The 27,150-nt window shown below is 40.3% G+C and overlaps 1 protein-coding gene and 1 pseudogene across 1 annotated transcript; both read right to left on the bottom strand.

Moving 5' to 3' along the window:
• Nucleotides 1–13,781: 13,781 nt before the first annotated feature.
• Nucleotides 13,782–15,856, bottom strand: LOC102661080 (2-oxoglutarate-dependent dioxygenase 19-like; annotated as a pseudogene).
• A 458-nt stretch (nucleotides 15,857–16,314) lies between these two features.
• Nucleotides 16,315–18,297, bottom strand: LOC106798635 (uncharacterized). The gene is made up of 6 exons (XM_041014694.1): nucleotides 17,647–18,297; nucleotides 17,295–17,548; nucleotides 16,857–17,205; nucleotides 16,679–16,751; nucleotides 16,504–16,599; nucleotides 16,315–16,404 (listed from the first exon to the last, which is right to left on the bottom strand). Exons 3-6 carry the CDS (start codon nucleotides 17,003–17,005, stop codon nucleotides 16,339–16,341), a joined length of 384 nt encoding a protein of 127 aa, XP_040870628.1. The 5' UTR covers nucleotides 17,006–17,205; nucleotides 17,295–17,548; nucleotides 17,647–18,297; the 3' UTR covers nucleotides 16,315–16,338.
• Nucleotides 18,298–27,150: the final 8,853 nt, after the last annotated feature.

Raw genomic sequence — 27,150 nt, 5'->3', positions numbered from 1 at the left:
CCAAAAGGTGGAGGGATCTGGCGGCCCAGGTGGTACCCCCAATAATGGAAAGGGAGACGATAATCGTGATGGTAGACACATTATCGATACTCTACTATGAAAAGATGGTGGGCTACGCACCCTCAAAGCTTTGCGGATTTGGTCTTCGCCAGTAAAAGGATCGATGTGGGTCCGAAAAGAGGCAAATTTGATCATCCTACTAAGACGACTGAGAAAACTGGGGCAAATGAAGAGGGTGAGAAAGAGGGAGAAACCCATGCTGTGACTGCCATTCCTATACGGCCAAGTTTCCCACCAAACCCAACAATGTCATTACTCAGTCAATAACAAACCACCTCCTTACCCACCACCCAGTTATCCACAAAGGCCATCCCTAAATCAACCACAAAGCCTGTCTACCGCACTTCCAATGACGAAGACCACCTTTAGCACAAACCAAAAAAAAACACACCAACAAAAAAGAATTTTGCAGCAAAAATCCTGTAGGGTTCACCCCAAATTCCGTTGTCATATGCTAAACTTGATCCCATATCTACTTGATAATTCAATGGTAGCCATAACCCTAGCCAAGGTTCATCAACCTCCATTTCTCCGAGAATACGACTCGAACGCAACGTGTGCTTGTCATGGAGAAGCCCCGGGGCGTTCCATTGAGCATGGTAGGGCTCTGAAGCATAAGGTGCAAGGTCTAATTGATGCGGGCTGGCTGAAATTTGAGGAGAATTGCGTGTAAATCCCGACATTGACAAGAGATGCCACACATGGGGCAATTTTGAAAGCTGTTGTTAGGTGTCCCTAATGACTCATCAGGGTTTCCAAGTTTATGCCATTATTGTAAACCACAGCTACAATGTTAAATGAAATGGATAAAGTTGATATCTTTGTCCCTCATCCTCTCACAAACGCATGTTTGCTTATTCAACTTTCACCGGAATGTGGGTGTAAGCCATTGGTCTGTTTGCTCAAGCAACCTGCGCTCCTAAGTGTTGACTTCCAAGACCGTTCAATCAGAGATTACTCATCTCGCACGTTGGTGGGGGTGCCGTAAAACAACGAGCAAAGTTCAAAACAAATAAATTTCAAAATAAAAAATAAGTTTCAAAATAAAATAAAATAAAAGTGTTCAAAAAGAAAAAAAAACACTTGATTGACTGTGCTTTCAAGACGTTCATGTGACCTCATTTTATCATCCTGGAAAGTTTGTCTTTTTAGAGAGAAGTGAGTTATCAAGAATAGGATGTTGGACAAATGGCCTCGGTTACCTAAAGAAAAAGGGGGGTTGAAATAAGATGCAAAGACTATTCCCCAATTGAACTATCAATCTCTCTTTTCGGATTAACAATGCACACAGGGATAACCCTTCCCTTGTGTTCAGGAATCCTCTACAACAAGAGACCCACGGTCTCTTAATCCCTTTTCAGAAATAAGAAGAAGAGAAGAAGAGGTCTCTCGTAAAAGAGGTAGATTGTAAAATGAAGATCAATCAAAAATTCCTTATTGAATAAGCAAGTGGTTGACCAAGGAATCTTTTTGAGAGGATAAGACATTTCAGTTCAGAAAAACTCTTGATCTTTCGAGAGGATAAAACTGTTTGGGCAATGAAAACTCTCTTTAAAACATTTGAATGGCCGTTCATAAAACATTTGAATAGATATGTCTCTTGGAAATTATTTTCTGAAAATCCCCTCTGGTAATCAATTACAAGACTTACGTAATCGATTACAGGTTTTAAAAATTTGAATAAAAACTTTTTTTTAACTACTGGTAATCGATTACCGGAGAGCAAATCTCAAATTGAAATGATAGAGTTCTTTGGTCAAACCTTTGTTTGTTTCAATTTGGGAACTTCTTCCTAAAGATTCTAAAGAGATCAAACTTGATCATATATCTTGATTTTCTTGGATAAAACTTAGAAGCACTTGATCCTTTAGCATCATCAAGACATCAAAACATCTTGCTTCTACATAGGAGTCATTTGACTTAATCCATCAACTGAAAGATCCTTCAACTATTTCTCGTCCTTAGAAAATTCTTTTTGCAAGAATCAACTGCTTCTTTCATTCTTCCTCACTACGAGGTCGTGAAAACAAGACAACACTTGGTACCTCTAAGCCCTACACTGGGGCAACGAAAGGCACCATGCAAAAACCTCAAGCGAACCTAGGGGCAGATTAGAAGTTCTCACCCAATAGGTTCCCTCCTACAAGGTCATGACGAAAGGCAACGATTGGTACCTCAAAGCCTTACACTGGGGCAATGAGGGGCACCGTGCATGAGCCTCAAGTGAACATAGGGGCCGATCAAAAGTTCACACCCGTCGATGTTTTTAAACAAGAAAAAAAAAAGGGAGACAAGCCCTGGAATTTCAATAGATTGATTAATTATCAAACGACTCCATTGCCGTCACTCCAAAATGGTCAAGTGACTAAATCAAACAGAACACACACTCTGAGGGAGTTCCCGGAGAGATTTGCAAAAAAAGATAGGATGAGGTTGCATGAATTATCACCTCTTTCAAAAGGACAGTCAATCTGTGTTTTCCAAAAAAATTAAATCAAAATCAAAATCACAAAATAGGGAAAGAATGTCATGAACATTGTACAACTTTCCATTACATTGCATTGTTTCAAATGAAGTCCGCATTTACCAAATTTCACGACAAAGGTTGCATGCATCTGTATCCCTAAAAATCATGTTAACTGCATAGATTTCCTACATCTAATGTCCAAATCTTGTGGATTTGGGATGACCGGCCCTCTCGATGAGTCGATCTCTTGCTTTCTCATAAGGGTGGACCTTGGGTACTAGTTACCCTCACCGTTGAGAGGACTACACGTCCTCGCCTTGAGAGGACTACGCGTTCTCACCATCAGAGGGCTGCACGCCCTCACCATCAGAGGACTACATGTCCTCGCCTTGAGAGGGCTACACGCCCTCACCTTGGGTACTAGTTACCCTCACCGTCAGAGGACTACACGTCCTCGCCTTGAGAGGACTACACGTCCTCACCATCAGAGGGCTGCACGCCCTCACCTCTAGAGGACTACATGTCCTCGCCTTGAGAGGGCTACACGCCCTCACCTTGGGTACTAGTTACCCTCACCGTTGAGAGGACTACACGTCCTCGCCTTGAGAGGACTACGCGTTCTCACCATCAGAGGGCTGCACGCCCTCACCATCAGAGGACTACATGTCCTCGCCTTGAGAGGGCTACACGCCCTCACCTTGGGTACTAGTTACCCTCACCGTCAGAGGACTACACGTCCTCGCCTTGAGAGGACTACACGTCCTCACCATCAGAGGGCTGCACGCCCTCACCTCTAGAGGACTACATGTCCTCGCCTTGAGAGGGCTACACGCCCTCACCTTGGGTACTAGTTACCCTCACCGTTGAGAGGACTACACGTCCTCGCCTTGAGAGGACTACACGTCCTCACCATCAGAGGGCTGCACGCCCTCACCTCTAGAGGACTACATGTCCTCGCCTTGAGAGGGCTACACACCCTCACCTTGGGTACTAGTTACCCTCACCGCTGAGGGGACTACACGTCCTCGCCTTGAGAGGACTACGCGTCCTCACCATCAGAGGGCTGCACGCCCTCATCTTGGGTACTAGTTACCCTCACCGTTGTGAGGACTACACGTCCTCGCCTTGGGAGGACTACACGTCCTCGCCAACAGAGGGCTGCACGCCCTCACCTTCAGAGGACTACATGTCCTCGCCTTGAGAGGGCTACACGCCCTCACCTTGGGTACTAGTTACCCTCACCGTTGAGAGGACTACACGTCCTCGCCTTGAGAGGACTACACGTCCTCACCATCAGAGGGCTGCACGCCCTCACCTCCAGAGGACTACATGTCCTCGCCTTGAGAGGGCTACACGCCCTCACCTTGGGTACTAGTTACCCTCACCGTTGAGAGGACTACACGTCCTCGCCTTGAGAGGACTACACGTCCTCACCATCAGAGGGCTGCACGCCCTCACCTCCAGAGGACTACATGTCCTCGCCTTGAGAGGGCTACACGCCCTCACCTTGGGTACTAGTTACCCTCACCGTTGAGAGGACTACACGTCCTCGCCTTGAGAGGACTACACGTCCTCACCATCAGAGGGCTGCACGCCCTCACCTCTAGAGGACTACATGTCCTCGCCTTGAGATGGCTACACGCCCTCACCTTGGGTACTAGTTACCCTCACCGTTGAGAGGACTACACGTCCTCGCCTTGAGAGGACTACACGTCCTCACCAGCAGAGGGCTGCACGCCCTCACCTCCAGAGGACTACACCTCCTCGCCTTGAGAGGGCTGCATGCCCTCACCTTTAGAGGGCTACGTGTCCTCATTTTCAGTGTGCTCGACATCCACACCTTAAAAGAATTTAAGGTCCTCTGCCCTTAAATGCTTAACCGAGACTTGCACTTCCGGTTAAAGGGCCAGTAGTTTCCTTTTAACGGTTCTTGGGCCACCCCCGGATGTTGGAGGAGGGCCAACTGTGCGAGCACAACCAGAGAGGGAGGCTATCACACAGCTACTATGCATACTGGGGCAAGATTTCACCTGTGCCGCTGCAAAGAGACGAGTGCAGATCATGCGCACCAACATGACCACTCTTACATAGATATAGATGACGTTGCTACTTAGCAACATTCTGCCCAGCGACCGCAATGCCAATCACCCCCTGCAAAAGTATCAGTTGGTCTGTGTCGTCCCGACATGGGTAAGTATGTATATGGTTCAACTGATTTCTGATACCATCTATTGTTTGCAGGGATCGCACCCACAAGACACCCAGTGGACCCGGAAAAGTCCAACAGGGCCCTGGGGTTTCCAGCTCTGGTTACGGGCCTCTATCAGTCCTATAGGGTGCCCGTACCCCCCCGGCAAGGTTATGTCATCATAGGTAAGTATGCACATCGCTCAACTGATTTCTGATTTCATCTATTGTTTGCAGGGATCGCGATTGCAAGACACCTAGTGGACCCGAAGAAAGTCCAACAGGGTCTTGGAATTGTCAAGCTCTAATTACGGGTCTCTGTCAGTTCTACGGAGTACCTGTCACCTCCAGCAAGGGCATCAGGCCCCCTACTAATCGAGCTTTCATCAAGAAGTACTGCGCCCCATACAGGCGCAGGGCGAAACACCACAGCAGCATTGGGATGGTCGGCAGCGGGAAACAGACGCACCGCCATCACCTCTAGAGTTCACCTCTGCTTATCCACAAAAAGGTTTGAGTATTGCCTACGCAACATGGCCGACCAATAGGCGACCAAGTCCAAAGCCAAAGGTAAGCAAAGTACTAGGTCCATGACCGACAAATCATTAGGCGTCCAGCTAAAGACGTTAAAGAAGCGCTACTAGGAGGCAACCTAGTACCTTTTGAATCTATGCTTGTTATTTGATCACTTTTTATAGTAGGACGCACCTAGTTGCTCATGATCCTGGGGATTTAAATAAAACGAGCACAAGCTCGAAAGGTAGTCATACTTCACAAAATATATATATGTATGTTTAGGTAGAGAGATACCTTAGATATGCATGTATGTAAACAAAAAATACTTCACAAAATATATATATGTATGTTTAGGTAGAGAGATACCTTAGATGTGCGTGTATGTAAACAAAAAAATACCTCACAAAACATATATATGTATGTTTAGGTGGCAAGATACCTTGGATATGCATGTATATAGCAAAAATACCTCACAAAAATATGCACATGTTTAGGTAGCAAAATACCTCATGAAAAAAAAAGGGGAAAAAAGAAAACAAACAAGAAAAAGAAATAAACAAATGATAATGACAAAAAAAAAAGAAGAAGGAGAAAAAAGAAAATAAGTTGTCTAGCTGAAAAACCAACATGCTTTTGAAAAGAGATGACTTCCAACTTTTCTTTGGAAAAATTCACTGATCATAACTAGTTTTTGAAAAAATGTGTATACACCTGAAGGGTGAATGCTGTGATGATTTTCCCAGACGCCCAAAATGGACTCGGATGAATGCACAAATTGATAAAAGAACATATTTTGGAAACATTGGGTTGATTTAAAATAGAGGAAATGAATCCTGAGCCCTAGCATCACATGACCATAAAAGTTTGACACTTGAGTGTCCACATAGGTGCATGCATAACCAGTTTTGCATAAAATTTCCAAATCATCATTTTTGCATTTGTGTCATGGAAATAATGTGGGGCATCCCTTTTTATCCTTGAACCAAACCAAACCCTGACATGTATCATGTCTAGCCATTCTACAAGCCTTGAGCCAAAATCCTGACTCACCATAAACTTTACCCTCGGAAGCAAAGAAAAAAAGAAGGAAAGGGAATTTCCAATCAAAGAGAAAGCAAAAAAAGGAAGGAAAGGAAATTCCCAATCAAAGAGAAAGCAAAAAAGGAAGGAAAGGAAATTCCCAATCAAGGAGTGGGAGAAAGAGAAAAAAGAAAAGAAAGGAAATTCCCAATCAAAGAGTGGGAGAAAGAAAAAAGAAAAGAAAGAAAATTCCCAACCAAAGAATGGGAGAAAGTAAAAAAGAAGAAAGCTCCTGGTCAAAGAAACCAGAAGAAATGTGCAGAGAGGTCTTTGGACCGGACAATATCTGAACAAAACAGAATTGTCACCAAATGAACAAAAGAGGAAGGAAAGGAAACCAAGACCTAAAATGGTCTTCTCCCTTTAATTACCAACCAAAATCCCGTGCGCTAGCGACCCTTTTTTTCTCGCCCCGCACTAAACAAAAAAAACAGAAAAAGAAAAAGCCAAAAACACACAAAAGCCGAAAGAAGAAACCACCAAAAGAACCCATTCCCAAGGGAAGCCCTATTGATCCATGATCACGCATGTAATTTTTGATTTGATAGGAAATAATTTGCAAAGTCAAGTCATGACATATCTATGGTTCGGAATTAGGATGAAACACTTACCTGTGCGAAATTGATACACTTTGAGTGGATTTCTTCTATTTTTGTCGAACCCAGTGTTTCCTCTAAATGGTCATTTAGAAACGAAATGCTAACATCCAAAATCTCATTTATGGTTATGGGAGATTTCATCAGCAGACTCTCCTTCCCCGGTAGACGCATTGTTTTTCACTCAAAAAAGCATATGCTGCTCTAAATCAGTTGGAATATTTGTCTCTTTGCTAAAGCATGTTTGCATTTTAGTGGAGAAAACAACGAGACTTTTTCAAGTCTCACAAGTTATCCAGAACTACGTAGGTCTGAGTTCCTCATTGGAGGATACGTAGGAGCAAGAGCCTCGCTTTTGTCGACCACACCGCCTTTTGTCGCCATAACTCAAGAGCTGGTAGCCCGCGGAGACACCTTACGGTTATCCGCACCTCGTCATTCAGTGACCCCAAGTGTGATTGATGAGCAGAGGCCAATGTGGTCATCTGGCCTTTTCCGGAGATGTCAGCATTTTCCGATGGAGACTTTTCAAGTCTCACAAGTTATCCAGAACTACGTAGGTCTGAGTTCCTCATTGGAGGATACGTAGGAGCAAGAGCTTTGCTTTTGTCGGCCGCCCCATAATCTTTGTCATACTGACCCTGAGGTCATGTGACGCGCACCCTTTTGTCATCCAGAGGCGACGGGCCCGATGACAAGCAGAGACCAAGTTTGGTCATTCTGCACCCATGATACGCGGAGATACCTTATGGTTATCCGCACCCCTTTGCCATTCAGACACAGTCGTGTCCGATGGCACGCAGAGACCAAGTTTGGTCATTCTGCACCCATGATACGCGGAGATACCTTACGGTTATCCGCACCCCTTTGCCATTCAGACACAGTCGTGTCCGATGGCACGCAGAGACCAAGTTTGGTCATTCTGCACCCATGATACGCGGAGATACCTTATGGTTATCCGCACCCCTTTGCCATTCAGACAGTCGTGTCCGATGGCACGCAGAAACCAAGTTTGGTCATTCTGCACCCATGATACGCGGAGATACCTTATGGTTATTCGCACCCTTTTGTCATCTAGAGGCGGCGGGCCCGATGACAAGCAGAGACCAAGTTTGGTCATTCTGCACCCATGATACGCGGAGATACCTTATGGTTATTCGCACCCTTTTGTCATCTAGAGGCGGCGGGCCCGATGACAAGCAGAGACCAAGTTTGGTCATTCTGCACCCATGATACGCGGAGATACCTTATGGTTATTCGCACCCTTTTGTCATCCAGAGGCGGCGGGCCCGATGACAAGCAGAGACCAAGTTTGGTCATTCTGCACCCATGATACGCGGAGATACCTTATGGTTATTCGCACCCTTTTGTCATCCAGAGGCGGCGGGCCCGATGACAAGCAGAGACCAAGTTTGGTCATTCTGCACCCATGATACGCGGAGATACCTTATGGTTATTCGCACCCCTTTGTCATCCAGAGGCGGCGGGCCCGATGACAAGCAGAGACCAAGTTTGGTCATTCTGCACCCATGATACGCGGAGATACCTTATGGTTATTCGCACCCATTCTTTTGCTATCTGTAAGACAGAACGCTTGATAGCATGCAGGGACTGACACAGTCTTCTGCACCTTTTGTTCCTCCGGGAACAACAAAGTCATTTACATGCGGAAATTTCATGGTCGCCCGCGACTCTCGTCAACCGAGAGGAGCGAAATTAGTGTCATACACTGATTTTCGGGGACCTTTGCTTGATGACATGTGACCATTCTTTGGTCCTTGTGAGGTGCTTGGCACCCATCATTAGGCAATTTGTGAAATCCTAGGAACGACAAGTCACGGTCACCCGCGACTCTCGTCAACCGAGAGGAGCGAAATTAGTGTCATACACTGATTTTCGGGGACCTTTGCTTGGTGACATGCGACCATTCTTTGGTCCTTGTGAGGTGCTTGGCACCCATCATTAGGCAATTTGTGAAATTCTGGGAACAACAAGTCATTTGCATGTGGAGATTTTATGGTCACCCGCGACTCTCGTCAAATCGAGAGGGACGAAATTAGTGTCTTATCTTTACTTTTCTTTTATCTCCAATAAAAGACAAGTAAAGAGGGGCAACTGTCATACCCTAATTTCGTCCGGGGACCTTTGCTTGATGACATGCGACCATTCTTTGGTCCTTGTGAGGTGCTTGGCACCCATCATTAGGCAATTTATGAAATTCCAGGACATGCCGAAAAACCAAAAAGATGTTGATGCACAATCCGTAAGTTTCCGTGACACATCGGAAATCAAATGGAAGCATCGTTGCATAATTAAGTGAGGTTCCGTAACATTCCGTAAGTCAAAAAGGGTATGATTATGTAATCCGCAAGGTTCCGTAACATTACGGAAAGAAAACAAGTATCGTTACGAAATTCGTAAGTTTCCGTAACTTTACGAAAAAAGAATCACCAAAAAAACAGCAGAGGGGGGTGTACTTAGTAAAAATGGTTGGGCCCTCCAGAAGATTCCTCCAGAAGGCGGTTGCTTCTGGAGGAAGCAACCCTGCTCGCCTGGGCGAGCTGAGCTCGCCTGGGCGAGCTGGGCGGCAACCACCTCCCCTATTTTGCTATAAATAGGGGAGGAATGCAAGAAGAAAGGGGTCCAGCCCCTTAGGCACTTCTCTCTCTTTCGAATTTGCTTGGAAAAATTGTTTCCGTGAAGAAAATCTAAGCCGAGGCGCTTCCGAAACGTTTCCGTAACGTTTTCCGTGAGGAATCTCGCAAAGGTTTGAACTGTTCTTCGACGTTCTTCATTCGTTCTTCATCGTTCTTCGATCTTCAACGGGTAAGTACCTCGAACCAAGCTTTTCGATTCATTCTATGTACCCGTAGTGGTCCACATTGTGTTTCGTGCATTTTTATTCTCATTTTGTTTACTTTTTATACCCCCTGTTGACGTGCTTAAGCCATTTTACTTAAGTCATTTCTCGCTTAACTTAAAAATAAAATAAATTTCCACCGAACGTTTGAATTATATTATCCGTTAACTTCGGTTAAAATCAATTCCGACCGTTCGGTCATGCCGTAACCACGATGGAAATCAAAAAGAGGTAAAAAATAATATAATAATCAAAAAGACATCTTTTAGTAAAATAAAGCGGAAAATCAATCGGACGTTTTCTCTTTGGGATTTCTCATTCTTAATCGAATTGATTAATAACTAAAGTGAAACTAAGGGCTAAAATCAATTCGCCTAGTCAAGCTCGTCCATAAAAATAGGCTTTTGAAGTTTGTCATTTCAATTTCTCACTAAGTAAAATGGGTCATTTTTAAGGTCCAATGCCTTAAGATGATCACCTCTTAAGCAAAAAGAGAATCACTTGATAAGCAAGAACTACGTAGGTCTGAGTTCCTCATTGAGGATACGTAGGAGCAAAAGTCCCGCTTTTGTCGACCACCCCAAGAGATCGTTAATGGTCCGATGCCTTAACGTTTCTCTCCTTTCAAAATAAGAGATCGTTAATGGTCCAATGCCTTAACGTTTCTCTCCTTTCAAAAACAAGAGATCGTTAATGGTCCAACGCCTTAACGTTTCTCATCTTTCAAAATCAAAAGATCGTTTAATGGTCCAACACCTTAAATGACCTTTTGTTCAAATAAAAACATATTTTGCAAAAAAAGACAAAAACAAACTTAACCAAACACTTTGTTCCGAAAGAACTACGTAGGTCTGATTTCCTCATCGCAAATTGAGGAATACGTAGGAGCAAAGGGAAACACCCTTGTCGACCACAAAAAAGAAAAATATAAAAAGGGTATAAAGGATATAAGAACATAGAAGGGAACATAAAAAATCAAAGTCATGTTTGCACATTCGATTAAAGGCTGCCGTCCCTTGAGACGGGCGTGTGGGGTGCTAATACCTTCCCCGTGCGTAAATACAACTCCCGAACCTTTCACTTAAAAGTTCGTAGATCGCGTCTTTTCCGGTTTTTCCGACGTTTTCCTCAAATAAACGTTGGTGGCGACTCCGCGCGTATTCCTTTCGTGGAACACGCATCCCGCGAGTCACGCGTCGCCCTCCCGCCGAAGGGTAGGTTGCGACACTAATGGACAAGGGAAACACATTGAATCAACAGGAAGTTGTTAAAAACAAGGGAAAATTTCATCCAAATAATGCATACCCCCTACAAAAAAAATTTTCCAATTGCAGAAGGAGCTTCAGAACCATGTGTAGTACATAGAGAGAGCTATGGACAATAACAACCTATAAAAGGCAGAAATTTTGTCAGTAAAGGTTTATACATTATAAAATAGAAAGCAGGCAGAAAAGAACACCTGATAAATTACTTTCACAAACTTAAGAAACCTACATTCCACCTAGTAACTTTCTAGCATATGGACTGATATCCTTGGGAGAACCAAACCACAAAGTTTATCAAATGTCGTAGCAGAGCCCAACGCCTGGTATTTTAATCCCACACTAGACTTTCAATTTTGGAATATCATGAAAGCATAAAATTACATGAACCAATAATGACTGAATAAGCCCTAACTCAATAGAAAATCCTTTGACAAAAAATATAACTCAATAGTAGTTAGGAACAGTAAGCAAATAAGCCCAGTCTCTGAATGAATATTCCTTCCCTTCCCCCCTATCACTAGCTAACCTCAATAATTGTTCTGACTGTCCCTAGGAGAGATCTCTAACTTTCCGTTCTTTCCATTCAATTTCTTCCATTTTTTCTGTTCTTAATTTCTATTTTTGGTTCCTAACAGTATCAGTGTGTTAGTTATTAATTTACCTCAGGGGGGACAATGGTGGATCCTTAGGAACCTGTAATATCCATTAAAATATCTAACTCATCCATTTAATAAAGAAAATGGATTACCCACACGTAATAGTAATATAAGCTTGCAAGCAATTTGGAAAGAATAAAAAAACATTAATTCACAAATTTAGTCCATATTTACATGTAAGTCCATATTTCCTTAAGAAATTAGCTGAGCAGTGAGCACAAACCAGTACTTTTATTGCAAACTTGTATCAGTTACTTGACTAACCTCAACGAGGCGCTTTAGCTTTTGTAGCTTTCCATTGACATGCATAGCCTTCACGACAGATATTGCAGAGACAATTCATAGTGATCCATCAAACATCCTAGCATCAACAACAGTGTCCTAGTATCCATCATTAAAATGGATCATCACTACTGTAAAGGAAAGCATCAATTTTATTTAAGTTTAATAAAATAGGTTCTGCAAAATTATTGATTGAATTGGTAAGAGTCATACTGGAGTTTTGTAGGTTCTTGTGGCTTTGGTTTGATTAGAAATGTCCCTAAAATCATACAAGGAAAGGGAATTAGACAAGGGAAAAAAATCCCTCAATAAGGGAATAAGAATACAAAAATATTTTTCATTCATATTTTGGTGCAATAACATACAAAGATTAAAAGAAAACACAAAACATATGCATGTGTTTCATAAGTTAGTTCTATAAAATAGTAGACATAGTGGGAATTCTATAGAAAGTAAACATGTTGACTTTCAACATATGAGAGAAAAAATAACCAAATAATTTTGAGAGAAAAGGAAGACATCAAATATATAACCGACAAGCCAATGTCTATTGATTCAAGTGGTGAGGATATTGGTTCCTTCCTCGTAATTCCTAAACAAGGTCAGGTTTATGAATGGAGAAAAGAAAAGAGGTGCTAGGAAACCTTTGCCCCCCCCCCCCCCAAAATGGGTCCACCTGCCTTGATTTTAGATCAAATAGAGGCCAATTTGGCTTCCAGATGCCAGAGTCCCAAACTAAAAGATACATAACCAATAACAAACTAAGCATGCAACATGCCTTAGCTTTTCAAATTTCTCACAAGACATTATTTTGAATAATTTGGAGCATAGTTCAACATAAAACCAAGATCGCACACTTGAATTTCATTTAATTGTTTTCGACTATGTAAAAAATAAAAGCAAGCAAAACTTGCATATTCATTACAACCTTCAAAACTTAAGAAATTAATAACTTAAAAAATCTAAGGAAAGACAAAAAAGGCTCTGAATATTGGAAATAATTTCCATAGATGATACAAAGTTGAAAGGTTTGGTAACCTACAACATTGGTGGCTTCAATGGTAATCTTTCTATTGGCAGACTGGATACTTTCTATAGTAATTAGTGCTACCTCTCCATGCTCTACGACTTTTGTTGCCTGTGCTTCTTTCATTTTTTGCTCTTCTTTCATCTTCTTAGTTTCAATGTCAATTTCAGCAACCCCAGCATCGACTTTAACAATTCTAAAAATCAAAACATATATCAGTAATTAGTAAAGGACTAAAGATAAAATGATTACGATTTATAAGCATTTATTGGAATACACTTTTGGCAATGTTTGGACAAAATGGAATTGACTATCAAGTATCAGGAGTATTTGAAGAAATGAAGAGGTCCAGGTTTGTGCCTGAGAGGGACACTTTCAACACTCTGATAAGTGCGTATGGTAGGTGTGGTTCCTTTGACCAAGCAATGGCTGCTTATAAGAGAATGCTGGAGGCTGGAGTGAGTCCTGATGTTTGTACTTATAAGCCAATGACATTTTAAACTTCATGTATGAGAGTGGATTGAGTCTAAGTTTGACTTCTTATAATAGCTTCATGTATATGTACAGCCACACAGAAAATTTCCACAAATTAGAGCAAATCTTCAGGAAAATTCTCCTAGTAACGCTATTTCTAGTTATGCTATTCCTAGGAATACATAACAAACATCTCCTGCGCAAAATAAAAAATATAACTCCTATGTTAAGTTACTAATTTTACATTCAAGTTGTACCATGACCATGCTTTTTGAGATAAAAAAAACACAAATTACTCACTTCAACTTAATTTCAATCAAAATCAATTTTGTAAAATTAAGATATCCAAATCTAAGTTTGCAAAAGACACATTCTTGAAGAGCAAAGTTGGTGAGTGAGTGACCTCAAGTTGATCTCCAAGTATGACCATTAGGGAGTTGGGAAGGGGATTGACGTTGACCCATTTTCCATCGTGCTTAACCTGAAGCCATCCAATTCCATTCTGTGTGACCAGGGTTAGGAAGGAGTGTGGAAGCATCCCAAGAGCAAGGTGTGGCTGCAAACATGGTGGGTACAGGTTTGCAATGAAAAGCTGCAAGCCAGACTGCCAGAGTCAAAACCACTAGACTCAATTATTGAATTGGATTCTAATCCCAAACTCTCTGATATTCCTTCAAGCAACTTCCTTGCCACACCTCTGATTTTTTTATCTATAATCATAGGCAACCTCCCTACAGTAGAAGTAGCTCTGTAAGGCCAAGAAACAGTGAATAATCTCTCCAATAATGAACATTCTCTGCTTCAGGATAAAAGTTGGTGATGCAATCCTACCCCGCAAGGGCATTGGATAGAAGACTCCAAAAAGATTGGGCCAGAGATGCAAGAGAAGGCCCTAGGGTTCTCATGAGCCTTAGGGTAGATTTCAGGCCCATGGGCTAAGTATGAGCCCGCTTATCTTTGTACATAAGATTAAGGTTTCTTTATTTTTTTTTTGGGCCTTGTATTTAGGGCTCCACAATATAGGTAAGGTACCCTAGAAATATAGGATTTTTCAGCCCTTGTATTTTAGGGCACCTAGACTAGTTTTTGTATTAGGGGTAGTTTTGTAATTCCACATGCACTAAGTGAATATTTGATGTGTGTGCTTGGAAATAAATTTAATTGAATTGGTAGAAGCCCAATCCAATTAAATTTTAGAGGGGGAGGTGAGCATTTGCTTACTACACCCCATTGCCACATCATATAGTCACACTTTGTGCATGTCCTTCATGCTTTACATGTCTCATGACACCTAAGCACACTTAGTGGAGAATCTTGGAATTGATCTTGGATTAGTAGGCTAAACCATAACTGAAATTCACTAATCACAATTAATGAAATTTTGGCTCCACAAATTCAATTTCAAATTCAAGTGAAATTTGAATTGAAATTCAAATTTCCCTCCAATTTTGTGTGACACTTAGACTATAAATAGAGGTCATGTGTGTGCATTTTTTTCAATTTTGATCATTTGAATATTAAACTTCAAATTTCAGAGCTCTTTTAGAGCACAAAATTTCGTGCTCTTCTCTTCCTCTCCCTTCATTCATCTCCTTCTTCCTCCAAGCTCTTATCCATGGCCTCCTATGGTGGTGAGCTTCTTCTAGACTCATCTTCTCCTTGAAGTGGCATCTCCTATCTCTCTTCCTTCTTTATTCCGATGCCATTTATCTTCCAAGAAGCAAAGGAATCCATTGATGAAGAAGATCCTAGGCCTACAAGCTCCAATGGAGCTTACATCAGCTAGTGCCATACCTGATGGGTGTAAAAGGGTCTTTGTCACTAAACTCCTTTTCTTCCACCAGAAAATCATGAAACTCACGAGACTTTTTCTTCACATCCTCCACCAGCTTCTCCAGAATCTCATGATTTGTGAGCTGAGCAGCAAGTGAGAGATAGTTGAAAGTGAATCGCATTAGTACTTTTTTTTTATCGACAAATGTTAGTGTTTGTTAGAATGTTGTTTTTTGTTAGCAGAAGAGATTGAACCCGGGACCTCTCCACTCTCCCTTTCTCCCTTAAGCATCTAACCCAGCTTATACCTCCAAAGTGAATCTCATTAGTACTTTTTGTAGGGAAGAAAAATATTTTGAAAGAGAAAGTTACTTACCATGAAGAAACCCCATTCTGCATAGGCCTTGCCAAGTTGGTACAGAGCTTTGGTGTGAATTTGAGGGTCATGTGAAGTGAGGAGAGACAAGTCAACGACTGGGATGGAAGCTGCAAGCTCATCAGCTACATCATCATGGAGGTCTGTGATAGAGTGGTTGGTTGAAGGGATGTGACAAGCTCCCTTTGATTCTGCAAAGGTTGCCTTGCCTAAAAAATCATATTCAACCACTTGCATGTGTTGTGTTGACTAAAATGTTGTAAGGTTTTTGAAATTCGTGTGAGTTATACACATAGCACAGTCGATTAACAATGAAAAAACACAGTTAGGCACCATTCATGTCAAATTTCATTGAAAAGCTTAAATGATTACAAGTTACCTTCTTAGGGGCCCTTAGAGTTGAGAATAGTATAGTTGCAATCATTTGTAGCTATGGATTCACACCTGTCGAAACACCTGCAAATAATTTCCATCTTGGTTGCACAACAAACGATTATCGTACCAATGCAAAAACCAAATGCAAATACAAGACATTGTCTAATTATTTCGATGCAAACGCAATTGCATTGAACAACTATTAAGTGTTATACACACATAAAAGTCACTACAACATCTAAATTGTTTGTAACACTTAAAGAAATACATGAGAAACACAAAAGTGGTTGTTCGCATGTGAACTAAAGCTTTTTACATTGGATGCTTCTAAGTTTTAAAAAATATTAAGCCCATTTCTTCCGTAATGATGTGATAATCTCGATGTCGTGTGTCGTGCCATCACCGAACCACTACATATTATAAAATACAAGTAATTAGAGATTTATTTGGTAAAAATAGGAATAAAAAATATTTATTTATTGTCATGCTTTTGGGGATTCAAAATTTACCATCATCCAATCAGTCTTCACCTCCCCGCCGATTATGTTCCACATCCAATGCATGACATAATAGCCACACTCATAGCCTCCGCTTTGAACGTGACTCTACATTGAACGGGATAAATCATTTAGAAGGTTAATAAATGGAAATCAGTACAAAACAGTTTTTAATTGTATGACTAACCTTAATTTCTAGCCACCTTGGTGTAGTTTGATCAAATTTCCCCTCAGAAGTTGAATTTAATGTCTTAAATGCACTGCATAGAAACATAAAATTCATAAGGTAATATCGATAACAATAATGTTGTACCCTTGTTGTATAAGAAACATTGCAGAACAAAACATTCATAAGGTTACCATACGTGTTAATTGCAGATTTTATATGAACATCTGGCTTTCTACGCAAAGAACAAAACCACACAACATGGTTCTCTGCTGGACACAAAACAATGAGCTGACAATGGCCCCTACATTTGACACAACAGTCATGTACCAATGACACAAACATCATTTACAAAGAAATCATAAATATATTTTACGAACAAATTCAAATAAGCTCCCAGATAGAATTGTTTTTGCGATTCCTTAACCCATTTTTCAATGTATTGTTGGCATTCTTGTCGTTTATCCTTTGCATTCAGTATAGATTGCGACTCAAAGAATCCATAAATTGATCCAAGACCCAAGGTATTAGTCTAGTCATCCATATGCCTATTTTGAACATTTGAAAAACTCAGTTAACATAATGTATATAGCGCACAAATATGGAATTAATCGTGAATGACATGAATTTGACTTACATGGTCCACAACTGTAGTATAGTTATGTTCAAACATTGTACGCCTGATATGATTTTGTTGACATCAGCACAGGTAACAAACAACGATGCAACTCCATTTGGAATTCCAAATTTAGCAGGATCCCACACGAACTCTACAGGCTTCTCATAAATGTCAACTAGGCTCTTAATCAACTCGCGCAACGGGTCCTCTACAGGAACATCATTGACTGGTTCAAAAGGTTCATTGTCTTTATTTGGAGTACTGCTTGTAAGCTAAATATTTAATGAAACCAATAATTAATGTAAGGTTAGTAACTACTTTTTACATATGTAGGTATGTATAGAATTGACAAACATGAAAAGAAAATGACCTCATTTGAGACTAGTTTTATGTTGGCCATGCAATGAATGTGTCTAGCGCCTGCCTGACATACTTAATGTATGATGTCAGAAATGGGACTTTAGCTTCACCATTAATAACCAAGTCAACACTAACCTTGACGACATCATCTGCATAAGCCACACCGTGTATGGTAGAGCCTCCGTCATATGTTTTTCCCAAGGCCACCAACTCTGTACAAAGTTGCCTATGGACATACAACCCCATAGTCGGCTTGACAGGACCAACATAATCTGGCGGAGATGGGTTGACAACAACCTCCGCATTGCTCCCCTTTGTGCTGACTCTTGCACCTAATAATTGTATATCTGGCTGAATAGGAGCTAAGACGGGTGATCCCCTTCGTGACATCTCATGTATGATTTGTTCCTTCAACTCATGTTTAAATATCTGTAGCCTGCGTTCATTTTCTTCTTCCATTTGTTCCTTTATGGTTCCTATTATTTCAGCCAACTGTTGTTGGCTGAAGGATATACATGAGCTATCGAAGCCACATGTTGTCTTCCCAAAGTATTGAGTTATTGTCACCCAAGAACCCGCTGCATGAACACACCCTCCATGATCCGGTCACCCAATGGTTGTATTAAGTATGTCGTGATGACCATTCAGGACAAACGTACCCTGTGACGATTGTTCTTCCAATGAGGCCGTCATGAAACACAAAATAAACACATAATTATTCAAAAATTAACAAGTCAACAACCTTTTAAGGACAACAGAAACAAACAATTATTCCAAAATTCAATTAATTGTAATAGAAATTCAACAAGCAACTCACAATTTTATCAAAGATTTCTCGTGCCGCCTTAGATGTCATCTGCCCATATCGCTTTGTGCATGCCAACGCCCACTTCACATGTCTTTTAATTGGAGATGGGGGCTCGTCCATGTCTACTGTATTCTCAGTCAGCATTGCTTCATGTTGTCTCTTTTTGATTTTATCATCCATCAGCTTCTTTTCAAGTAAATCATACCCCCCACGAGAAAGTACATGGGGGCAGTCATTGTATTTTTAGATCTCTTGCATCTTTTTTCGGATTCCCTGTGATGTAGCAATTCATTTTAAAATGAAAGAAATTAACTTGCATTCATGTTCATAAATACACAGTAAAAATCAATCAGATTGACATGTAATCTGCCAATTAGGGGTCTTGCAGCTTGCGACAAATTGCTCCCAAGTTTCTTTGTCTACGTCATATTTGACCAAAGGATCTTGTTCATCTTGACCTTCAGAGTTACCATACACAAATCTGGTGGTCAGGTTAGATTTAAATTGCCTCCATCTAGTGGCGACGCTGGACATCACCTTTTTCTTTGCATTCAATGCTTCTGGAATATCAAATTTTGCCTACATTATAACGGCTTTTGTAAATGTTTCACAAATTGCAAATCATTCAATTTTATGACCACATAAACTAAATTGTACTCAATATTAAGGTCACTAACCAAAATGTCATTTCATACTAGGTCCTTTAGTGTGTCTGGAACATCTTTCCAGCTATTATGTACAATGGGAATTTTCTCTTGGGCCACAACCCCAAGATAACTGTGGAATTTCTCTTTGTGTGGGCCCGATCCTCAGCCAGTTGCGGCATCCACCTGTACAGTTGGTCTTGGATGATCTAATGCTTGTACTGTCAACCTCCGTAGCCGTGTTGATTTTCTAGTATTCCTAGACTTTGCTTCAGACTGAATATTTGACTACGGAGGGGAAGTTGGTGGTGTACCCATGAACCTGTCAAAGAAAAACAACTATGTTAAAAACAACAACATACTAATTTTATAAACTTAATTAAAAGGAAATATGAACATTAGCGAATAACAAAACACAAAAGGCATAAGGTTATTACATGTCATGCATGGAAATTCTTTATGTAACAATGTTCTCCCATAGTCCTTCATCATGATTGTTACGATTGGCGTGTACATCATCAATGTAGTGCGAATCATTGATATTAGGCATAGCTGTCGAAAAAAGTGGTGTCTCACAAATGCCAAGCATTGTTGCATCATGTGCGTCATTTAAACCACTTGGTCTTCCCTGTAGAACCATAGAATATCTTGAATCGCAAGGATCTTCCACATAAAAAACCTGCCTTGCTTGTTGTGCCAAAATGATGGGTTCGTCCATGTAAGCCACCTTGTGGAGGTCAACTAAGGTAAATCCAATTTCATCTTGCCGGACACCGACATTGGCATTGACCCACTTACACTTAAACACTGGCACTCTAAATTCAGTATAATCAACATCCTAGATTTGTTCAATGACACCATAGTAATGCATGGAGGCTCGAATCGGATTGTTGTCTGATGCACTGCAAAAGTGATCGGAGTCGGCATCAACAGTGACACCACTTTTTTGCATCGAGCTTCTGTCATCTTGGGAATTAGAGTAGAAGGAATAATTGTTGATGGCATACCCTTTCCAAGTTGGAACATTTAGATTTGGCCCAAGAGCTAACAATTACAATGTTTTGGAAGCAACCTAATCAGAAAATATTGTGTGCCTAAACCAGTTCATGAAAGTTTTGTTGTGCTTCTGCAAAACCCTCATCATGTTTAATTTTGGGTTTCGTGCGGCCACTTCTTTTTTGTGGGCTTCTATGTATGGAATGACCTCTGCTATATTATTCAATATATATAGATGCACTTGTGAGACCTCCTAGCGAGTCATTGTGACAACATTGTATCCTCGTGTACCCTTACCTTCCGATGTCCTAACATGACGAGTTTCAGGTACCCCGACAGATTTAGCTTCAATGTACTACGAGCAAAACTCAATACATTCTTCAGCAACATACCTTTCAACAATCGAAGCCTCTAGTCGGTGTTGATTCTTGGTATACCCCTTTAACACCTTCATGTACCATTCAATTGGATACATCCAGCATAAAAATATAGGACCACACAACCGCATCTCTCTGACTAGATGAACAATTAAGTGAACCATTATGTCGAAAAATGATGGAGGAAAGTACATCTCCATTTGACAAAGGACAATGGCGGCCTTATTCTCTAATTCATCCAATCTTGCAGGGTCAATGACTTTGCTACATATAGCATTAAAAAGAAAACATAGACGAGTTATGGCAGCCCGAACTTTGTCAGGCAAGATTCTCCAAATCGCTACTGGCAGTAGTTGTTGCATTAATACATGACAATCATGAGATTTCAAGCCAACCAATTTAAGATCATTGATGGATACAAGGCTCTTGATATTTGAAGAGTATCCTTGTGGAACTTTGACATTTTGCAGACAATGACAGAAACTCTTTTTTTCCTTTGTTGACATTGTCTGACATGCTGGGGGTAGGTATGTTCGCGAACCTTTTGGTATTAGATGCAACTACTCTCGTATGCCCATGTCAATCAAGTCTTGACGACACTTCAAACCACCCTTTTTCTTGCCTTTAATGTTAAGAAGGGTGCCAATTTAACTATCACAAACATTTTTCTCCACATGCATCGCGTCTATACAATGTCAAATGTCAAGATTAGACCAGTAAGGAAGCTCAAAGAAAATGGACCTTTTCTTCCAAACGTGTGTCTCACTGGTGCTTTTTTTTGTGTCTTCCCAAAGATAGTTATGATATCCTTCACACGATCATGGACTTCTTTGCCATCTAACAATTTCGGTGCAGTTTCATTTTCTACAGATCCATTGAAAGCTTTCATCAGTCATCGATATGGATGGAATTGGTTCAGAAATCTTCGATGTCGTGTGTATATTGTTTTCTTTCCATGTTTAAGTTGGACAAAACTTGTATTTTTCTCACAAATAGGACATGCGTGATGGCCTTTCACACTGTAACCACTTAAATTTCCATATGCTGGAAAGTCATTTATGGTACAAAACACCATTGCACGCAACCTAAACGTCTCCTGCAAATTCCCGTCCCAAACATCTGCCCCGTGTTCCCACATTGTTCTTAGGTCTTCAATAAATGGAGTTAGATACACGTCAATATCATTACTGAGCTATCTTGATCCCGCTATCATCATGCAAAGCATTATGTACTTTCGCTTCATGCACAACCAAGGAGGAAGGTTGTAAATCATCAGCAAAACAGGCCATGAACTGTGACTGCTGCTTAAGTTACCAAAAGGATTCACTCCATCGGAGGCCAAACCAAGCCTTAGATTTCTCCCGTCATTCCCAAAATCAGGATACAAAGAATCAAATGCCTTCCATTGCGGACTATCAATAGGATGTCATAGCAATCCATCCATTTTTCTGCCTTCAACATGCCACATCAACTGTTTTGCATCATGTCCATTAGCAAACAATCGCCTAAACCTTGGTATTATTGGAAGGTACCAACAAAATTTTGCTGGACGATTGTTCTCTACGGTTGCAACATCACTCTCTTCATGGTTGTTGACCTTGTAGCAGGATACACCACATGTTGGGCATGTGCGCATTTCTGCATACTCATTTCTATACAATATGCAATCATTTGGACATGCATGAATTTTCTGATACTCCATTCCAACTGGACATAAGATCTTCTTCGCCTCGTATTGACTCTTTGGCAATGTGTTATCTTCAGGAAGTAATTTTTTCAATAACACTAGCAATTCAGTAAAGCTCTTGTCACTCCAGCCAAATCGTGCCTTCAAGTTGACCAAAGCTAACACCACAGACAACCTTGTGAATGTTGTGCACCCAAAATACAAAAAAGTCTTCGAATCATTCTCTATTTTGTCATACAAAGGAGCATCTGTTTAGTGTCAGAGACTGTTGGATTGTCTGGCAATTCCCCATGCCGTATCCACTTTGTGTAATTTGGAATCATGCCGTGACATATTAGATGTGTTCATATTTCATTTAATGACTGGTGTCTACCATTTGCACATTTCACACATGGACAAAAGTATTAGTCGTGCAACGAGGGGGCATGCATTTTGGTAAATTGGAGAAACTGCTCCACCCTAGTCCCATACCCATCAGTGATACGTGATGCTCTCATCCAACTTCGATCCATGTTTTCTGCTTGCTGCACCACTTTAATAAGTTATGTAGCATGCATGTAAACCTCACTTTTCTAAGTAAAAGTGTGGCCTTATCCCATTTAGGAAGAATTTTTTTATAGTAGATTCAATACTATAAGTTAATTGTCTTTTCTAAATTTGTCAAAATTTTGGCAGCATTTCGCCTAAGTTTCCAAGTACACGAGATGAAAGCAGTGATCTATTGATATCCACCACATTCAAGTATGCACTCGGAGAACAAAGGGAAATAAAGCATACCGAAATGTTGACAAATTTAAGAAAAGAAAATTAATCTATATGTAATAATCTACTATAAAAAATGATTCTTCCCAAACTGTCCAAACAGACAATTCAAGATATTAATACAAACTATCTATATTAATCGATGTATAAAATCTCAAATGGGAAACTAAGGTTCACTCACAATGCTCATAATTTAGTTATATAATACATCACGTCATATATAAAGAAGCATTCAATTATCATTGTTGAGAGTGATACATATACATACCTGACTTGACAATGGTAAATAACACCTAAGACTGGGATAACAGTTATGGCAACGCAAAGACAGCACTGTAGATTCAACTCCTCCGTCGGTGGGACAATTTATTCTACGAACTTTTTTGTCAGACCCTAGTACCTACAAACACAAAACAAATGGTCACAGATCCAAACATATTGGCAGTATGCTACAGTCATTCGATTACAATATAAGGTTGTCCCATTTATTTTGAGTCTATGGAAATCACAAAAAGCTATTTGATTGTATGCATGGAGTATCGATGCAATATAGCAGATGGAAATTTAGGGAGATACAACTGATATAAGGAAAACACTAAAACATGAAATTCACCACTTGCCTGTTTTCAGATCCCATCAACACAATATAGAATATTCGTTTAGCAAATTCCTTGTTCTCTGTAGGATACTGGCCATCCTTATAGTTTCCTATTCGTATTGCATCAGCTTTAACATGCCCATCCCCATTTGTAATTTCTGTAGGCAAATATGAATCCTTAGCAAATGATATCCAAATTACAAATGCAAGTTGAGAATTGGCTAATAGTCTGTGTCAATTTTATTATTGACCAATAGTCTGTAGTAATAAAAGGCCAATAGTTTGTCTCAATTTTATTATTGACCATCATTTGACAGTTTAGCATCTTTGCAAGTTGAACAGTCTGCAAGCAATTTAGCAGGATTTTCAACAAAGGAACTATGAATATTGAGGTCCACTTCTCCAACTAATTCAGATGTCAATCAATTACACATGACCTCTTAACTACCCTTCCTTGAGATCTTTATACAGTTTATACTTATCAAAAGCTACACTAGTGGTCACTGTCGCAACATGCCCTTTTGCAGGCGAGTGAGGCGAGGCTCACGGGTGCGCTTTCCAAATGAGGAAAGATGCGCGGAGTCGCCACCAACGTTTATTTGTGGAAAACGTCGGAAAAACCGAAGGGAACCGGTCAAAATGAAAATTCTAAGTTCGGGAGTTGTATTTACATTTGAGGAAGGTATTAGCACCTCTCACGTTTGTCTCAAAGGACAACAACCTATTTTTTAGAATTGTGGAAATTGTGTTACCTTAACTTTTATTTCTTTTTATTTTTTTGAGGTCGACAAAAGCGGGGCTTTTGCTCCTACGTACCCTCCATCGAAGAGGAAATCAAACCTACGTAGTTCTTTCTTAAGAGTGAATCAAGCGATTCTTTTTACTTGAAAGGTGATCATTTTAAGGCGTTGGACCTTAAAAACTATCCATTTACTTGGTAAGGAAAACTTGAGATAATAAAACTTTCAAATCCTTTTTTAGTGATTTTTTTGTGGACGAGCTTGACTTGGCGGGTTGATTTTAGCCTTAGTTTCACTTTAGTTATTAGTCAATTCAATTAAGAATGAGAAATCCCAAAGAGAAAGCGTCTGATTGATTTTTCGCTTTATTTTACTAAAATGTATTTTTTTATTATTATATTATTATTTTACCTCTTTTTTGATTTCCAATGTGGTTACGGCACGACCGAAAAGTCGGAATTCATTTTAACAGAAATTAACGGATATTACAAATCAAATGATCGGTGGAAATTTATTTTATTTTTTTTATTAGGCGAGAAATGACTTAAATAAATGACTGAAGCACGTCAAAATGGGGTACGGAAAGTAAATGAAACGAGAATAAAAGTACACAAAACAAATGGGGACCACCACGGGTACATAGAATGAATTGAAAAGCTCGATTTGGAAACTTACCCGTTGAAGAACGAAGAACGGATGAAGAACGGTGAATAACGGAGGAAAACCTTCACGGATTTGCTTATGGAAACATCTCGAAAGCGTTACGGAAGCACCTCGGCTTGGATTTTCTTCACGGAAACAATTTTTTTCACCCAAAACAACTGAAATACATCACCAGGGGGATCCGGGACCCTTAGAACAGCCCCCTTTCAGCCTATTTATAGGAAAAAGGGGGAGGAGGTTGCCGCCCAGCTCGCCCAGGCGAGCTGGGTTGCTTCCTCCAAAAAATCATTCTGGAGGGCCTAATTCAAAATTTCGAAATTGCTATTTGCATCCCCCCAATTTTGATAAGTTCACCCCCCTTTTTTCGTAATTTACGGAAAAATTACGGAAGCATATAGGACTTGATTTTCTTCTTTTTTTTCTCTTCCCTCTCACCCGTGTTAAGTGAAATATGCTTATTTAGGGTTATGGGAATTTTACGGAAGCATTACGGGTGTTCCGGAAGCCCCGAAATCCCATTTTTTAACAAAACGGGGGAGGTGGTTGCCACCTAGCTCGCCCAGGCGAGCTAGGTTGCTTCCACCTTAAGCAAGAAATTGCCCCAGATTCGAAAATTACTATTTGCACCCCCCATTTTACTAAATACACCCCCTTTGCCCTTTTTTTGCTAATTCTTTTTCCGTAACGTTACGAAACTTTACGAATTTCGTAACGACACTTATTTTCTTTCCGTAAGGTTACGGAACCTTACGGATCATGTATTTACTCTTTTTTAGCTTTCGAAAAAGTTACGGAAACTCACGGATTACGTAACAATACTTACTTTTGGTTTCCGTAACATTACGGAATTTCACAGATTGTGTAACCACGCTTCCTTTTGATTTCCGACGCGTCTCGGGACTTCACATATTGTGCAACAAAGGGTGCCAAGTATCTCGAAGCGGCCAATCAAAAGTTGCATGTCATTAAGTAATAATCCCCGGACGAAATTAGGGTATGACAGTCACTTGAAGTATTTCTTTATTGCTAAATAAGCAGTATGGTAAATGCAATAATGCTACTTCTTATACTATCACAAGTTGAAGTTTGAAGATGTTTGGTTTTATTTTATATTGTAGGCGAATGAAAAATAAATTAATTCATCCAAATTTGAAGGATCCCCAAAATTTGAAGAATCCAAATTGACACCACCTATGCTATATGAGATTCAATTTAAAGTTTTACGAACAGTGTGGTTGTGAGTGCTAGTGATTCTTTCACCAAGTAGAATCTTTTGGCCTTTGGGATAAAAACCCATATGGCTAGTAAACACAGAAAAAAAAAAACTACTTTATCATTTGTGCAACCACTCTGCTCAACTACCAATTGCCAACACCATGGTCCTCTAGCACACCATTATAGCCCTAGAATTCAGTTAGTCATAGTTTATGATTGTCTACTTTCCATTTCTTTTTTTAGTAAAACAAAACTTTATGTTCAACCCCTCTTGCATTGCAGTTTTCCAACCCTAGTGCTTAGAGGGGCTTATGGAATATGGCTATATGGGGGATCCACCCGAGGATTTTGTAGCCAAGGGACCTTTAAGTACGATCGAGAAATAATTTTTCACAGCGTAATGTAGTTTCTTAGTTGACAATGACAAACATAAACAATAATAGATTTTGTAGCCAAGGGACCTTAGAATAAGAACAACCAATCCCGAGTGAGACTATGATTGGGTTATTGTAAAAAAATCAAGTGGGGGAGGGAATGGAGAAACAACGGAGGAGTTTGGAATTGTATAATATGGTATATATTGAGAGAAAGAGAGAGAGAGAGGTGGGTGAGCTTTGAAACTAAGTAAAGACTAATGGCACCGCTGGTTGGAACAAAAGGTGGGGTCCACATCACACATAAGACAGATAGAGATAGATATATGTCAAATGCAAATTGAGAATTATTGGGTGCCTCAATCTAGCACCGCCTTTCCTTTTCTTCTCTCTCCTTTCTTTGGAAATTCAAACCACTATCATTTCCATTTCAGTCAAATACTCCTCACTTCTCCTTAACGCTGTTTCTAAACAAACCTCATAAATTCTATCACACTAAATCACTCATTATGCTAGCTAATTACCGGTTAGGTTTCTTTTAATCCAAAATTCAAATCCTACCAACCTTACTAATTCGGCTGTCCTAAATAAAGCTGGCTACCTCCTCTCATTTTCACCTAGACCTACTCAATCTCCTGATTAATTATTAT

Source organism: Glycine max, chromosome 4 (genome assembly GCF_000004515.6).
Source record: "Glycine max cultivar Williams 82 chromosome 4, Glycine_max_v4.0, whole genome shotgun sequence".
NCBI lineage: Eukaryota > Viridiplantae > Streptophyta > Magnoliopsida > Fabales > Fabaceae > Glycine > Glycine max.
This window is presented reverse-complemented; position numbering and strand designations above follow the sequence as displayed.

Excerpts from the sequence above, each read along its gene's own strand:
- LOC106798635 (XM_041014694.1), bottom strand. The coding sequence starts at position 17,005 with ATGATGTTTGTGTCATTGGTACATGACTGTTGTGTCAAATGTAGGGGC. Across the intron at positions 16,752-16,856 it reads ATAAAATCTGCAATTAACAC|TGCATTTAAGACATTAAATT; the intron begins GTATGGTAACCT and ends GTTTCTATGCAG. Across the intron at positions 16,600-16,678 it reads CAAGGTGGCTAGAAATTAAG|AGTCACGTTCAAAGCGGAGG; the intron begins GTTAGTCATACA and ends CGTTCAATGTAG.